Source organism: Halyomorpha halys, unplaced genomic scaffold (genome assembly GCF_000696795.3).
Source record: "Halyomorpha halys isolate HHAL.00 unplaced genomic scaffold, Hhal_1.1 Scaffold1991.1, whole genome shotgun sequence".
Taxonomy (NCBI): Eukaryota; Metazoa; Arthropoda; class Insecta; order Hemiptera; family Pentatomidae; genus Halyomorpha; species Halyomorpha halys.
In genome coordinates, this window is record NW_027106386.1 from 150,247 (window position 1) to 168,881 (window position 18,635).

An 18,635-nucleotide genomic window follows, 5' to 3' on the forward strand; every position below is an offset into this window, starting at 1 on the left:
ATGATGCATAGAAGAAATTACTTGTGTTTTTTTAGCCGGACGAAAGGTTGTATACAGGTTTAATTTTTGTTGTTATTAATCTTTTCTTTTGATGCATAATCGAGTTACGTAGAGGTTTTAGTTTTTCGATGTAGATGCTGCCACCGCACACTCCATGTCAGAATTGAAGTACGTTTAACTATCATCTATCGTTTATTCTGTGATAATCTAAGGATGGCTTAATATTTCCCAATAGATAATTTTTTCCATGCATAATATTTGATTTTTTTTTTGTATCTAATGAAATTTTAATGTTACTATTTATATGTCACTATTTCTCCTAATGATAAACTAATTTTCAGGATATTTTAAAAAAATTTCAGGTGTGCATACCAGAACTATTGGAACCAGCTGCAACATACTGCAACGAAACGTGGCTGTTTCGACAAATGTTGCTCTATCTTCCAAGAGCACTTGTACAGAATCCAACTTTATTATCAAACCTATAATAGAAATGAAGCACGTTCAAACCAACATTGATTTTGGTGATAACTACTTTAATTCAGAAGAGACTAAAAAAAAGTCTCCAGAGCAATTATTTTTTCTTGAAACTTTTAAGAAAACTGGAGTGACAAAGAATATTGGTATCCAGGTCGAAACCCCTTCAGTATTATGGGTTAAAAAAAATGTTTCAGTTCAGGTAAAGCCACTTTGTTCAAGTGTTTTTGTACATACTGAACTTCATGTCACTGATACGGCTTCACAAACCTCCAAAATATTAAAAAAAGATGTTGGCGTTGAAATAAATGCACAACACATTTCTATCCTGAAATGTGATATCGGGACAAACACTGAAAATGCTAAGAAAGTTAGATGTTTTACCAAATATTCTGACACTATGGATTTGTTGAAAACAGCAGACGTTAGCGTAAACACTGCAAAAAAGAAGAGAGTTGATGCATCTGTTGAAACTTGTGAAAAGATAGATTTTCCTCACAAAAAAATAGAACATTTGTCAGAATCGAAAAAAAATAAGAAGGATATCGAAGAAACAAATAAATTAATCGTAATACCCAAGTGAGTAGATTTATTGATTAAACCATTATATATTTTTAAGAACACGCATGATTCAATAAATATATCTTTGTACAAATCTCTCTCTATCTATGTGTGTGTCTTTCTGTCTGTGAGTCTGTGTGTATATGTATGTTTTAGTGGGGCAGGAGAAATCTTCAAAAATGCGTCCATCTCGTCATAATGAGGGATTCTTACCCACTAAAATCACCTCTCTACACCAGTTCTTTCCTCTTCACGAGACCAGCGTTAGACATTACTTCATGGAGGGAAATGGCTGTGTGCCGCCTCATGATTATATTAATTATGTCACTACATGCCTTAGATGCTAGTAAACTCTATTTATTAGCCCTCTCCTCCACTATTAACCTCTTCTGGAAAATCGTGGCCAATTTCTTCACCACTGCCCTATGTTCTGCAGAGCGCAACATTTGATTCACCTAATTTTTAGGATTGATGTATATTTCCTACAATTCCTATAATTCATTTTTAACTACTTAAGCGTTTGCAAGCGAAAACCACGTGCTGTTCAATTTGAATTGGAACTGGTAGGCTCCAAAGCACCCATGTCCAGTCCACTTCACCATTCAATAATATCGGTACATTGTTTTATTGTACATGAACCTACCCATGTGCAGTGTTTTTTCACTTCTTTTTTTCTTCAGCATCTTATTTCATAGGTTTGGGATCTTATCAATCCTATCTCGGAGTCCGTCAGGAAGCGCTTCCAGTCCGTGCCTCTTCACTTCATATTTAACGACATCCTTTTTGAGGATGAAGTTCAGAGGTATCGGTCCGACCAGCACCTGCCTCGCCTCATGCGATACGGTTCTGTAGGTCTTCGTGACTCACAGCAGAGCCAAACTCTGTGTGTTGACCAGTCTCCTTTTCTGATCTAGCGTAAGGTTTCGGCACCACGCAAGGGATGCGTACCTACGAATACCAAGGCCCACGCCTTTGTAAATGATCATCGGGGCAGACCTTATTCCCCAGAGTCACCCTATCCCTGAAATACCCCCGGAGAGAAGTGACGTCTTCTTACCTAGGTACGTTACCTCCTCACCTGGTCTAATCCTCTATTCTTAGATGTCTAGGATGATAGGATGAGCTCTGCCATCCTTTTATGAGTATGGTCTGAGTCTTAGCTTCGGTCATAATCAACTTCCTCCAACTAGACCGGAGCACCTCTTTGCTTTTATCTTCAGTCTGTTGTTCTCGGTCGTCGATGTAGGTCGTGGTAAGGAACTCTCTGTTCTCTAGCTCTCTATAAGGAGGTGTGATGACAAGAAATTAAGGGACTTATTTCTGGTTGTATGTCATGCTTTTATCGAAGGTAAATCCTAAATATTTTACTCAATTGATCTGTAGAACTGGTTTGTTGTCTATAAATACTAGGGAACATCTGTTGCGACAGAGTTTAAATGTTATGTGCAAGGATTTTTCGTTATTTAGTTTGTTTTTGCAAAGCTCTAATTAGTCCGGATGTTTTATTGAGGAATTTTGAAGTATCAGAGAAGTTTGCATAGAGATCGTACGTCTAACTCTTTTCCTATATTTCTCTATCCGGTGTTAATAATTTGTTGGATAGACGAGGTTTCTGATTTCTGCAAAATGGAGTGGGAAGAAGAAGTAATTTAAGTTTAAAGAGAAGTCCCTGGTGCCAAATTTCGTCAAATACCTGAGTTACATTAAGAAATGCACCAGTTGCATATTACCTTTGCTCCAGAGCTGTTCAAATATGTTCAGAAACTTTTTGTAATTGATGTATATGATGTAGTGGAATGAAATGAGCGGAACCCTCATAGTTCGGAAATGTTTTGTTTCCTATAATGATGTCAGTCAGTCTTTTGTATAAGAGTTGCCATTTTTTTTCCATTATCATGATTTTGAGCACATTCTTGGTATATTGCTCATAACGAGTACATTGAAATATCTTATTTTTTTCGTGGTGCTTTGCTGATATTGTAGCATAAAGGCCGGCTGAAAAATAATGCACACATGCTTAAAGAAGTTAGTAAGATCAGGTAAAAAGCGCATTATATTAATCTTTTTAAGCTTCACCATGAGATAGATAGTTTTGAACAAAGTCACAGGTAAGGGTAATACATTTATCCCAACGTGTAACAAGTTTTATCATGAATCCTCGACTTGACAGCTGCCTTCACATCATCATCCAAAATGATGATTACCTTTGAGGTCTATCTTGAGTAGAGGAAAGAAATAAAAATCGCAAGGTGACAGATCGGGGAAGCAAGGAGGGTGTTCAAGTTTCGTAGAGCCTCTGCTGTTGCATGGGAGGTGTATGGACATATGTTAGCATGTTGTAGAATCATTAGTTCAAAAAGCGCTGGTGAGTGATATGTCGATTACTGTGAATCAAATTGTTGACGAGTTTGTGATGTTTATCGTCTGTTGCAGTGATCGGATTTTGGTACATGCTTCATCAACAATCATTGCTTTTCCAGCCTTGCAACCACAAAATTTTACTGTCCATTGATTTATAGTAAATCTATCAACAGTATTGTCACCATAAATAGCATTTAAACGACAATTTATACTAATTGTTGTCACTTTTTCAGCAGTTGAAATTCGATCGCAAGCTGTTTCACTCGTGTTGATATATCACTTGAATACGTCTCTATAATTCCAAATGGTCTCAAAACAAAATAGAAGACTTCACTAACTTAAAATTTGTGCATGGGTAGAAAAGGATAACGGTTCTGCAGGTCATTTCGTTCGCCCTCTAAAAGCACCTGTGCATTATTTTACACCCTGTCCTCATATAATATAGGTATGTCAATTCAAAAATCAGCTCGTTGATTCAATCTTATGAAATATCTATGAAAAACATGGGAAGTTTTTTTAATTCATCTAACATAATCTCAGGAGGGGTCGATGAGTGCATATGACTGATCTAAGGCATCGGCCTGGAGCCAACTGGTAGTTGTGATAATCTGCGCCTACTCAAGAGAGTGGTAAATTCCACATGAACCTATTCTGAAGCTAGAACTTCGCTCTTGCCCTTTACGATTCCAGGCTTATTGAATATACAACTACATTTTTTTATATCGATTTAAGAGTGAAGGCTGAAGATATACTTTTGTCTGAACCGAACGAATGCGTTGTTGTTTTCAATCCCGTTCACATTGATTGGCGGCGGCTTACTTTCAGTAGTCTGTTTACAAAAATTTGGTTCTTTTATATTTTTAATACTATCCAATAAAAGTAGTAGATAGGTTGCCTCTGAATAGTCTGAAATCCGTTTTCGTCGTGTTATAAGTTGCCAAACGCGTTCTTCGTTGCAACTGATTTCATCTGATAGTCAATGTGGTGAATTGTTGCTCAGCCTTTTTTTTTATTATTATTATTATTATTAAAGTCATAGCACTTGGAATTTATAGCCTATTTGAGAGAACCACCACTTATGAAGTTGAACCTTAATTTTTACTGAGCAAAATAAGTTAATTTACAACAAATAATTCGACCACACATAAACTTTACCCTACTCTTTCTAAGTTAAGAACTGTTATGTGAACCTTGGATCCATACAAGTAGTAATATATCTTTCTGACTTTATTTGTTTTGTTTTTATTTCCCTAAAAGTTTGGCCGTTAATAGTATTAATTTACTGTGGTAGTTAAGATTGGATCTGTTAGATTATATTTCTGTTATCCGATTAATTTGTAGTTTGTGTATACCAAATTAATTTTCTACTACAATATTATTATTTCATAGCAGCATATTTTATCATTAAGAATTTTACATAAATAAACTTATCTCTTTAGAATTAATGTTTTGAAATACCAGTACCTCTAGTTAAATATCAGTTTGTGTATTTTATTAAAACTTGCTTGTGTTCAAACAAATAATGGCACATCTACATTATAATGCTTTCGTTTCGTGTCAAAAGTATTCTCGGACAGATATAATTTGCTTTAAACCATTGAAACTTCGGCGCCGATGGAATTGGATCATTTATGGGAACTAATGATTATCACCTTAGAGAGCGAGAACGTACTGTATGCAAATGTTTATCAGCCTACATGCTCTTCTTCTCCTCCCATTGATGTGAAGGTGCTGAATTAAAGTCGAATGGGACAGCCAAGGCATCCTTGTATAAAATTTAGTATATTTCTTTCCAAATGATTCTTATATCTTTATGTACTCTAACCGTTAACTAAGGAATAGATACTACCGCGTAAGGCAGAGATACTACGATTTTTCAAGAAATGAAATCAATATACCCATAGATTCATAGAAACCATGAACACAGTAATCGTGCCAACGAACTAGTCTTATACACTATATTAGTGGACATGGTTCTTTATCGATCCTCCCATATCCTTTTCTGTGTAAACTTATTTATAAACTAACAAAATTCATCAAAATAATTTGATGAGGCATAATTCATATGCAAGAAATGGAAAGAGTTTACTTTATTCCTAAAAACATGATGAATTAAGAGTTTAAATGCAAATATTTGAGAATGAATTGCTTGTGTATAGTTTAACTGGTTAACTGCTTTAGCAATTCGATACTTTAGTTTTATCATTCTTTATAACTTCCTTGAAGAAAGTCAGATAACCCCTTGTTAGCGTTCAGTGAACGTTTTGATTACATCAAGTCTTACAGTCCTTAAATATTATGTTTATGTAGTAGTTATTACATTATTGTATTTATAATTCCTACGCATGCAGGAAGACTATTCTGTATTTTCAGCTAATTACCACAGGTTTAATCAATACATCATTATTTATAAAGTATATGTTTATAATTAGTATAATAATTTCAGTTTGTTGTTATGATTATTACAATTTCAATTTATATTTTTAGCTTAATTATAAAAGTGTACTTGTTTGTTTTTCTATGAATTTAAAATATCATAATTGGACTTGATATCAGATGAGATTGGTGTATTTAGATAGAAAATGATTTTCCGCATTACCTGCATTCACAGTTTTTTTTTTAAGCTTTCATCAGTCGAAATGTCATTTTAAATATTTATCATTAAATTAGTCCTAGATCAAAAACCTTATTGATACTCGTAGAATTTTTTTATTTCTCAGACAATTGTTTCTATCCTATTTTCTAACTTATTCAAATTACTTATTTTATGTTACCAAACTGGTATCGAGAGCAGTTTTTTTGCTTTGATTTTTTCTGTTTTTAATATATTTGATTTTCTTAATCAGTAGCCTCTGCAACTTTCGGTAACGGGAATTATTTTTTCTCAGAGAAACTTAAATTGTTTGAAGACAGCTACCCATGTTCAAGCATGCTTCCATCTTTAGGTTTTAACATTTTATTGATTTAAGAAATAAATTCATGTTTAATTCATATTTTTTGATAGTTAAATTAATTACCAATGTTTTTTTTTTGTTTTGTTTTTTTTAGTCCATTGCGTAACAAATGCAATGAGAAAGCAGAAACTACAGATGAAATTCAAGAAAAAAAATTTCCAAGCATTCCTGTAGTATCTAAAAGACTAGAAAAGTAAGAAATCCCTAATTTATTCCCTCTTTCTTTAGTATGCATGTTACATTTTGTAATTATTATTATTCCAATGCCTTAGCCTTCAATTTATATAAGGTATTTGGGTCATTCTCCAATTTTGATGCTATTTCAGTTCAGGTTTTTTAAAAATTAAGAACTATCTAAATGAGAATGATTTTATTTTTCTGTTATTATCCTTCTTTAAGCCGACATTTCCTTCTCAGTTTGAAGTTCCAATAATTAATGGCTTTTTAGTTATAAAATATTTAATGCTAGTTTTGTCATTTCCCAGCCAAGTCCCTAAGCTGAATTTCTGACTTAAATTGTCAATGGCACTAGTTTTTTCACAGTTTTTTTTTTTAAATCTAAAAAATGACTGTCATATTGTTCAGGTTCCTGTCAAGTATTAGTATAAAATATAATTCGAATTTTAAGTTGAACACACCAATCATTATCACATTGTTTACTCTGTCCCTTGGTTTCCGGTCACTCCCCAATATGTTATTAAAATGCTCACTAATATACATTTACAAAGAGAAATTTCTTCCAGGCAATTCTGGTATAAAGTAGAAAACACGTAGTCTTGTTTAATTCCTAATATTTTTATTGGTGGGGTCCCTAGTTCTCTATAAAATCAATGCAGGCAAGACTTAATTTTTTTACATTACACAATTAATTTTGCTTCCTCACTTTGTTTATAAGGCTAAATTTACTTTTCACGAGATGCAGCAAAATTAGTAAAATTTACTTTTCTATTTTCTCCTAAACGGAAAGTCCGATTTTGGATCTGTAAAGAAAGACCATTTTGTGTTTTTTGAATACAGAATTTACTGAAATTAGGTTTTAAAAACGTCAATCAAATAGTAAGGAAAATAAGATGCAAAAATATGCCTTAATGATAATTTTTTTTAAATGTGGCCTTATAGGCACTTGCAGAACCATTTACTGTAACCAATGAGACATTCTGCGAAATTATTGCATTTATAGAGCCATCGTAAAGAGAAAAATAGTTTTTTTTTACAAATGAAAGGAAGAGGTATAAGGCGGTTAACGCCTGTAACCACACAGAAACTCAAACAGTTGCAAAAACTAACTGTCTCATAAGAATACATGAATTTGCTTCTTTTCTTTGTTTTTCACTAGGTATTATCTAATTAATATTATTAGTATATCATGAATAGTGGGATTTTGGCCTATTGTTCGATTTTTTATTTTTTATCCTTATTTTGTCGAAGTATTCTACTATGAATTATCCGAGTAAATTTGATATAATCATTAAAATTCGATTTAAGTAAAAAAAATATCAGTTTGAGTAAATTTTGCTTGATCAGAAAAAATCTGTAAAAACTTCGAACTGGGAATGAGGAGGCGGATCGACTTGCACAGTTAGGGTCTAGCCAACCACAGCCGCTTCTTCCTATCACCATGGACATGGCGAAAGAAATGGCCCGAAGTGCTATCACTGAAAGAGCAGAGGAAAGGAGTAGAGGAGAATGTGGGGGCAAGAACTGGGCGGCATTGCTAAATCCTAAGAGATCCTGACTTTACCAAGAGCGGTGTCAGTGGCATGCTTCAGGTTGGCTACTGGACATGACTATTTGCGGCACCACCTGAAGAGAATAGGAGTGACTGAATCTTCGGACTGCGTCCTGTGTGGAGTTGATGAGATGACTAGCGATCACATATTTGCATGTGCGGCAACGACGGACTTGATTAAAGACAGGAGTTTTATCGGCAGACCTAAACTATACTGAGCTGTACGAAACAAAATGGCAGAAATGCCTCCTTTGGCATAGTAAAAAAAAAAAAAATGAATTTTTGTATTGATGATTTGGATCAGAAGCTTGTGATGGATAGTTTGTGTAACTAGGAGTGCTGAGTGGAGGCTGGGCTCTTTGTGGTATATGTGGAGCTGGTATCAGTTTTTAACAGTAATTTATCAGAACAGTTAGACAAGATGGAACTGGGAGTGAATCAGAGTTTTATTTTATTTATAAAAAATATAATCATGAAAAGAAAACTACACCTTTTCTGATTTTGATATTTGAGAAGTGTGATCTACCTGAAAAAGTAATCTTAGATTTTCTGTCTAAAGCAGCTCCTTTGTTTTTTGTATCACAAGTATACATACACCAGTAAACATTGCCAAATAACTAACTGTTTTAACTTCAGAAAAAATTCACACAGTACAGATATTTGTAATAATTTTCCCAATTGCATCGGTGACCATTCAGCATTTAGTAATAAATGCTCTGTATAACTAAGGAGGAAAAAATCAGAGTACAGGATCCTACCGTAATAAAGTGTCGTATTGTCAAGCAGAAGTAATTAAAAAATTAGAGACAGAAAGTGTTAGGATCAGATCTCATGTGGATGTAGTGATGGTATGAAAATTTCAGCTAAATCGAAATAACACCAAAGGAGATAACAACTAAACATATGTTTATTTGTTATTGCCTTGCAGTTTGATTAGTTCAGAACATTTCGACAGGTAGCTTGGATTCACTGTTCACCATATCTGCTCGCTTCGTCTGAGTTGTAAGAATTTTTCGTAAAACTAAGTTTGCCGATGAAAAAAAAATGCATCTTATTGTTTGGTACTCTTGTCAACAAAAAAATGTTTTTTCTTCCTACACCACAGAAATTGGGCTATTACGCCATTTTCCCTCTCGCAGCCCAATACAATTTTACTTTTCCTCTTAGTTGGTCCGCATCCTGCCGAAAATCATCTAGACCAATACACGTTAAAAGATAGTCTCCATCCATGTCTTCCATGTTGCATAGAGAACATTTCGGGGAATCTATGATGCCAATTCGATGGAGATGTTTTTGGAGCAGATCATGTCCTGTTACTAGGCGAAAACAAGCCACTCTCTCAGCTCTGCTAAGAATCCCAGGGATTTATTTATCCTTATGCAGTAGGCTATCCCACTTCTTTCCTTCTGCTTGAACTTTGTGTCTAGCGCTTGTCCTGTCCTTACTATAAGAACTTATCATTGATTTTACTGTTCTGTAGAAAAGTGGTAGAACAAACTGGTTCTCTGCACAACTGAGCTTAGCCAACTTGTCAGCTTGTTCATTACATTCAATGTTCATTTATATCAACATGGCCTGGTATCCACTACAGAGCTATAACCCTTCCTCTTTTCTTCACGATAGCAGCCATGTTTCTGCACTTTTCTTCAGTGGGTGACCCTGTGGCACCTGGTGTTGTTAATTTTTGTATTATGGCTTGGGAGTCGCTGAAGATTACAGTATTGTCATCGCGAATCAAATAGCCTGCATTTCTGCATCATAATTATTGCATCAACTTCCAACGAGAAATGAAAGTTGAAAATTGATTGAGTATACTCCTGCTCCAGCTCCTTTGTTAATACCAGATGCAGACCCATCGGTATAAATGTGTAGCCATTGCTCTATGGGGCATAGCTCATAAATTGTTTTAGTCCAGTAGCTCTAAGCTCTGCTTCAGGCCAATCTTTCTTGATCCGACCACATGCAAGTTTGAGTCACCCATAGACTTCAGTGGAATCGTGGTTTGGCATGTAGGAGATGCTTATATTCTGCCTTTCCTCAGTTGATAGGTCTATCTGGTAAAGCATTTCCTCAGCTTTTGAAAGAAAAGTGTGATGGGACCTTAGTCGTTCATTCGCTTTATGATGATCCAACCAGTGTTCCTCTTGTCGCATAAGCTTTTCATAAAGACACAGAGCAGATTTCTTCCTCCTATCCTGTATTGGTTCAAGACCTGCTTGGAGTTCCATAGCTGTGATGGGAGTCGATTTCACACCGCCAGTGATTATGCGTAAGGCTTGATGTTGAACTTTGTCTAACTTTCCTAACGCTGCTTTGGAGGAGGTTATTAAAAGTTCAGCTCCATACTCCAGATTAGGCCGTACATATGATTTGTAGGCCATACTAAATACGTTCTGGGACGCTCCCCATTTAGTCCTTGTTAGCATTTTGATTCTCCTTTCCGAGTTGTTTTATGGATTTGTTTTAGCCAGGTCAGCTTAGAGTCCAGCATGATCCCTAAATAGCATGCTTTATCAGTTCTTGTTAGTTCTTCACCTTCAAAGTATAAATGAACCTCATGTTTTTTTGTACTAAGGTTAAGCACTTGAAACACAGTTTTTTGTGGATTAACTGTCATTCCATTTTCTCTCACCCAATCGTGTAGCGTGTTCATAACTTTATTTAGAGTTTCTTCCAAACCACCAATACTATAACTTGTTCCCCAGATGGCCAGGTCATCCGCAAAAGAAAGTGCTTGAACCCCAGGGTGATTAATCATTATCCTCTCAACCAGGTCATTAATCATTATGTTGAATAAATAAGGACTTAAAACTGAGCCCTGTGGTACATCTTGTTTGGTTTGCTGATAACTGGACACTGAACTACCATAATAAATCGAACCTTAATAAATATCTCTCCCAGGAAAGATCGTATCCATGAGAGGAGATTGCCACCTATACCTATACCTTTCAACTTAGTAATAAGTTTTTCCTCCATACGCAGTCGAAAGCAGCTTGGAAGTCAATAAGCACTGCAAGTGTATGTTGTCTTCTTTGGAAGCCATCTTTCACTTCTTGAGAGAATCTGGCGACCTGCTCAACCACGTTTCTTGTCTTCCTGAAAGAAGTTTTTTTGGCCCAAGATATTCTTGGAGACCATTCATATAACCATTCATTCAACCAGTTTACAGAGTGTGCTCGTGAGAGAGATAGGCCTGTAACCGTTGAGATCGTCAGCTAGTTTTCCATTTTTAAGATTGGTAGTACCTCTGCTTTCTTCCATTCAGCTGGGACATGCCTATTTATATAAAATTTATAAATCTTAAAAGGATGTCTTTAGCTTTCTCTCCCAAGTTTTTCAAGAATTCAGGCAATAGACTGTCTGGACCAGCACTCTTCCCCATTTTTAGTTTGCTCAGGGCAACATCCAGTTCCAATTTTGAATAGGGTGAACAGAAAAGCATGATATCATCTAAATTTAAGCAACCCAGATTCTCTAATAAGTCTTGGTTTTTAATCTTTTCTGGGAGAGTAATATTACTGATCTTGTAATAGTTCTTGCAAAATACTTCAGTTATATCCTTCTCAGTAGTAACTAACTTATTTCCTATTTTAATAGGCTCATTTTCTATAATTTTCTCTCCGTTTATCCTCGAAATAAAAGCGTGAGCCTTCTTTCCATCCTTCCTGAAGTCCATCTCCTTCAGAAAATTATTATTTGTTTGTCTTTTGGAACAGATGATGGTATTTCTTAATTGGGCACTTGTCTCTTTCAGCTCCACCATATCTGACATTACCCCTGTTCTCTCTTCACGACAACGAGCTTTGTCTTTTTCCTTCTTTAACTTTTCTAGCTTGATATTCCATTAAGGTTTAAATTTTTGAACTTGTCCACAAGGAATATTTCTGAGGGCAAATTTCAGTATTATTTTTGTTAGAGTTTGGGTAATTTGATCTACATTTGGGTCCAGAATATCCTCCTTTATCTTGATATTCCCATCTCTCATATAATCATCTTGCCCTTTTCAGATTCCAACGAGGAAAACAAGATTCCCTGTGTTCAGCTTCTATAATTATGATTTTGTAACCAGCTCCAACCGTAGGTGAAATGAGATCATGTTTAATTTTCCGCGTAAGTGATGGATGGCAGAGAACAATGTCAGGATGCGTTTGGTCACCTTTATAGAAGAGAAATGTTGGTTGCTTCTGCACATTATCTACGAAATCACATTGTCCTGAATAGATAAAATCTTCAACTACATCACCTGGCTGATTATTCGTTTTATAATCCCAAATCCATGAGTGCGCATTAACGTCTCCCATCAGTAATGAGTGGTCATCTCAGCCTTCTAAAAGATCTTCAAGAGGCAGCTTGTTTCCCTGTGGGCTATAGATAAAATAACTCTTCCTCATGCATCTCCCATTCCATACTTTGGCACGCATCACCTCAGACTTTTCTGTTGCAGTCATAGTCATAATTATATCGATTTTAGCGACTAGATAGTTTTTAACATAAACTGCCATTCCTGAGGCCACTTGGCGTCCACGTGTCAATATTTTCATTTGCTATCCTTTTATACTTATAAAATATTTTTCAGTTGAAGCTCCATATTCGCAAAGACCAACGTCAATATTATATTCTTCCAAAATAAACTTCAATTCTGTAAGCTTGTCATGTGTTAGACCTCCAGCATTCCAAAAAATAATTTTGAGCTTGGAGTTGTGATGGCCTTTAGAAAGGCCGTTTGCATTACGGTTAGGTGCCGTAATTATCATATTCAGTGGGCTGTTGTGTCGACAGCTATTGCTCATTTAGTGCTATCCAGGGGACATGTGTATCAATGATACAGACACGAGCAGCAATACCCCCCGTCAACAAAAAAATTAAATATGCTTATAATCATTTTGATTGATAAGGTCAGTGTTCAGAATGAAGAATTTATCGATGCAATATTTACTGCCAATTTTTTTTTTTTAATATGAGAAAAATAATCTAAAACAATGTAGTAATCACAATGGTGAATTATACTAAATTTAGCAGTGAAAGATTTTTACTAGGAAATCAAAATTTAATAAAGAAAAATATATTTATTAATTAAATCAATATTATATCCCATATCAGTCTCAACACTTTATTTATTCATTTGTCCTACGTTTCGGCCTTTCTAGCCATCTTCAGGGACATCTTCAATATAAAAATCCTTCTCACATAAATTATTATTTTCTATTTGCAGGCTATTCTGCCCGGGTCAATTTCTTTATTTAAAGTTAAAACCTCATTTATTTAAATTTTAAAACCATTCATTTATTTATTCTATAAGATTGTCCACAGTATCAAACCCCAAACCATATAACTTTAAATAAAGAAATTGACCTGGGCAGAATAGCCTGCAAATAGAAAATAATAATTTATGTGAGAAGGATTTTTATATTGAAGATGTCCCTGAAGATGGCTAGAAAGGCCGAAACGTAGGACAAATGAATAAATAAAGTGTTGAGACTGATATGGGATATAATATTGATTTAATTAATAAAAATTTACTTTGTCTCAAAAAATTTTGAAATAATATAATTAAAGAAAAATATATTATTTTAAAATTTTAAAAAATGTATTATCAATTTGGAGTTTTACTGATATTCCACTTTGGTATTAGTGAAAAAATATCAAAAATGTATGGAAATTCATAGATCGAGCTGATAAAGGTTAGATGTTTCGGAGAAACAACAGCAAGAGCAGTGGGGATAATCCTCCTCTTGTCCTAGACCAAGGAATCGTATTTTTCTCTTTACAATCATCCTATGCTACAGAATATGAATCTGTTTGCGCAGGCTTTAGTTTTCATGATATTTTTCTTCATTTTAGGCCTAGATTTGTATTTTATTTATTTTATTTTTTTTTTATAGGAAAGAGCCTACTAAAGAAATGAAGGGTGCTATGAAAGTTCTAAATGACTTTTTGCAAAAGTCAGCTAGCAGAGAAATGCCATATAACATGAAAAATGCCATAAATATTATTCAGCAGGAGTGGTTCAAGGTGAGTCATCTTTACTAAAAATTTGTTTAGCCTGGTTAAGGTAACTTATATTTTGTGAGCATTTCATTTTGCATTGATCAAGGTTTGCTTTTAGCTTCTAAACTACATATAATTTTTTGTTAACCTTTCTTCCTTCAGTACCCAGTGTCGTTTGACCCGATAGATCAATGTCTCAAGTAGACTTTAGCAGCCCATGGCCAAAAGTGTTTTTTTGTTTTTGTTTTTATAGTTACATCTTTCTTCAGCCTATCTCAGTTTTAGGGATTCTCTTGCTTGATTCATCACAGCACACCAAGAGAATATGCTCCAGAAATTCCTTCCCTTACCTTCCCTTACAAAACCTACTCTGTACTTAGTGAAAACAGTGTAGAAAGTTGTTGTTAATGGTGTGACCAGCATGGGCTCTTGCTGCTAAATAAGTCACTGAACTAGGTAGTGCTCTAAAACATTATATGTTAAAGTATTCACAGCTCGATCATTCCACCTCTGTGTTCAGATTTTTAATGAAAACAATTGCTGGTAAAAGATTTTGAGTTTTGTTGGCTTGTTTATTTATATCTTCATTGATGAATATATTCTGTAATGTCTGGAATTCTACATTTTCCTCCTTGAATATTTTTAAGCCACAAAGTCATATGTTCCTCCGAGACCTTTGAGGTTCACTCCCCCAAATCTTTAGAATCCCAATGCTTCAATGTGTTGTGTCACGTTGCTCAATGAAGAACAAACAGGCTTCAATGGCCCCTTTTAACTATTCTATTTCCATAGCCTTTATATATGTAGTATCAGGACAACCCATCTTTGAACAGTATTGTTTCTGAGTGAAGCCATGATAAGTGTTAACATTACAGATAGAGTCCCAGGATATCTGGTTCAAAATAATGTAAATTTTATTCCCACCTGGTTCAGTTAATATTTATTTTATAGTAGTCCCACAAAATGTATCTTGACATTCCCAATTAGATTAGGAAAGAATGGCATCCTCTAGGTGTATGTGTAGCTGTATGTGATTAGTAAAAAAAACAACTGACTCACCTGGATTAATTTTTCCCATGTATTCTATTACATGAGTCAATGTTTTGAAGTACCTGGCTGGAAGAGAAGTCTTGTTTAACTGAGCTTCTGTATCATTTGAACCTAAATCAAGGGGGATAATTAAATTTAAGAAATCACTGAAATTTGAAAATCATGATTGTATTTTTATGCCCTATCAATGGGAGAAGAGAAGTTACTATAAATCAGAAAATTTGTCAAAAATATGTTGTTTTTATTATTTTAACAGATTAGAGGCAAATTCAGTGTGTTATCTGGGATGATTTTACTAGCCAAAGTTCTTAAGTCTTTTTATTATTTTCAAGATAGAGAAGACAACTTTATTACAAGCATAGATTGGCTTGATTTTTATGTAGAATATCTATCTCTGTTCTGTATGATTTTATGTTCAATATGGCAAAAAAAAGAAAATTGGTATTATTAAATAAAAGCCAACACAAAGGTGAACAATAAAAAAAAAGTCATATATTCATAATTACATACATGTTCACATTAATCATTGTAGAGAAGAAATCAGAATATCCCAGTCGTATTATGCTATAATGAATGTATTTATTTATCTGAGGAAAATCACTTCCTTGAAAGTAAACCTAATGAAATATGAGGAAAGCCAGAAAATCCTATCCAATTAGATAAGATGCTAATAAACAATTAAAAGAAGAAATAAGCTTGATGCTTCTATAATTTCATAACAGAGGTAGTTAAAGCTGGAAAAGAAATGTTGGCAGAATTTATTTGAAGTACTAGGTCATTACTAAAGGCTTGGTACATAAATTCATTGTTAACTTTAAAATATCTTTGTTAATTCTTATTTGACTCTGATTGGAACAATGCAAACATCATTTGTATGCATAAGTTTACTCTGATTAATCATTTATTCAATTATGTATAGCTGGCTTTCATTCCATTTTATAGATTTCATGGAAAACGCTGGAGAAAAAATTTCTAATTTATGTTTTTCTGAGACACTTGTAAAAAAGGACAAGGTTCAAAGCCAGAAGCTGAAGAACTTTACATGGTGATAGATAAATGCAGTGCATGGAAACAGCAGTAATTTGGTTTAGGCAGTTCGATTCTGGGAACAAGAGCCTTTAAGATGAAACTAAATAAGATCTCCCCTTAGTAGAGGATGCTGCTGGATTACCTGAGTCTGTCAGTCAGAAAATCCATTAGCAACTTTCAAGGGTTATCATCTGAAATGGGGGGTATCCAATTCAACGGTAAGCTGTCATTTAAAAAACCATAATTTCCTAAATTTATGGCCTAAGACAACGCTCCTACCCATCGCTTCTGAATAGTAATAGAAAATACTTACATTGCACCATCTGATTATTGTCTTTTCTGGCCAATAGGTCATTTTTTGAGTGCCCAGAATTTTGAAAACAATAAGAATGTCAAATCAGGATGTGAGGTGTTTTTTTATGATGTCTTGTAAATTATAGGATAATTTTAATGTTTTGATTTTATACTGAAATTTAAATAAAACTTCTAAAGGCTTTTATAACAACCTAGTATTTACATTGACTGTCAAATGCAAAACATTAAATATCTGAAGCCAAATTGGTTCTCTTTTTTAGAGTAAATAAAAGGCAACTGAAAAATTATTAGCTTTGTAACTGAGAATCAATATTCAATAAAATCATTAGAATAGTTGATTCATTTTTTCTATGAACACCAAATTATTTCACATTTTTGTTTTCTATAATCTGTGGAAAGCAGCTGAAAATATCATAGTTCTGTGTATAATTAATCAATTGATATAGGTTTTTTAGAGACATTTATGTGTTGCTATTACATTAATTCAACAAGATACCAATTATTAGCATATGAGTTGCTTGCAATCAAAAGTGGACATTTCCGGCTCCAACCAAAACTGAAATTTCCTGAAATTAATGCTCCACTTCTGTCAAAAATTTTTCCCCTTGATAAAATATTTGTATTTGAATGGAATGAGAATAAAGTTAGTTTATAGCATGCTATGTTTGGTTGTTTTTTTGACAAAGTTGGTCAGAAACCTGTAGTTGAGGAGAGGTGCACATAAGGGTTGTTTGATCTGATACAGAAGCTATTTTAGAAATAACTGTTCATTTGATTTTAATAGCAGATTATGGAAAGGATTATGCATTTTCTTATATTACATAGTTGTAGAAACTTATTATGAAATAACAGTTATTTCCACTATTAACTTGAGGTATGCTCTTAAATAAATTACACAATTTTATATATTAATTTATTTTAACATTATCTGGCTTTCTCTTTGTATCTTCTGAATTTTTGTTTTAGGTATCTAGTACTGCTGAAGCTAATCCATTAGATGTCGAAGACTATTTAGATTGTTTTGAAGAATTATCTGTTACTCTGCTTGAATATATTGTTAATATGACTGATGTTTCGGTAAGTATATTATATAATAAAATCTGTAACTTAACAGTGAAAGGTTCGCTCTTTGGTAATGATGACATAATTAAAAGATTTCATGTGATATAATTAGCAGATAGCATGATGACAGAATTAGTAGATAGCATGATGACAGTATTAGCAGATAGCAGTCCATGAAAGCTATAAAAATCATTTTCCACAGCATTGTAAACTACTTAACTTGAAATCAACAAGTAGAGCATGTACATCTTAAACTTCTTACTGTTTTACTTGTATCTACTGACCTATGAAAATTTTATCTTACCTGTTCTGTTCTCTACCGAAGCATACCATCCATCCCTGGGACAATCCACCTTTTCTTCTTTTGTTTAACTCTCCTGATTTCTACTTCCATGGTGTCTGGCTTGTCATTCTGTAGAGGATTTAACTCCTATTTATGGGTCTATGCTTCATTCGCAGGTTCCATTCAGATTTGTTCCTATTCAATACTCAGTTATTGGGAAGTGTACTGGATGAAAGTAAATTCATGAATGTTATGCATTTATATTGAATGGAAAACATTGAATTCATCCTATACACCTCCACCGATCAAAGCAACCTGTGATGAACACTGCAGTGTGGGTCGAAATGTTGATCATTAATAAATATTTGAAACTATATCTTAATTATTTCTTGACCACAACCCAGACCATCACCATCTAATTCGCACATGGTCTATAATCTATTAATAATATGATTACAACAAAATAATTCATTTTTCTTATTTGGTTAAGTATCTTTATGTACTTCAACTAGGGCATGAAGATGGGCTATCAAACAGAGTATTACCCAATATAAGAAGGTTGAAATTGATTCTATGGTCCCATTGCAAAATAGAAAACAATCCCTGTTTTTGACTCCAGAAACTGCATCTACACATTTGGCCACTACAGCCTCATGACAGAATAGGGCTCTACTGTTTGGTCCTAATCATAAAATTTGATAACATATTCAATACAGTACTGATGTCTTTTATGTATACTGTTGTAATGCACTTGATTTTTCACTCCTGGGACTTCCTAAGTTTACTTTTATGGACACTACTGACCACTAGATCTATAGCACCTACC

General features: G+C 34.1%; 1 protein-coding gene across 3 annotated transcripts in view; it reads left to right on the forward strand.

The window, feature by feature from the left end:
- The window catches only part of Kank (kank), a 70,563-nt gene that overhangs the window by 42,184 nt on the left and 9,744 nt on the right, over positions 1–18,635 (forward strand). Inside the window, exons 8-11 of one of the 3 annotated variants that reach the window (XM_014436572.3) lie at positions 342–1,056; positions 6,448–6,546; positions 13,965–14,094; positions 17,431–17,541. In XM_014436572.3, the coding sequence (XP_014292058.1) occupies positions 342–1,056; positions 6,448–6,546; positions 13,965–14,094; positions 17,431–17,541 (1,055 nt within the window). The remainder of the gene's footprint in view (positions 1–341; positions 1,057–6,447; positions 6,547–13,964; positions 14,095–17,430; positions 17,542–18,635) is intronic. The other 2 variants (XM_014436573.3, XM_067044726.1) reach the window with 2 other exon arrangements.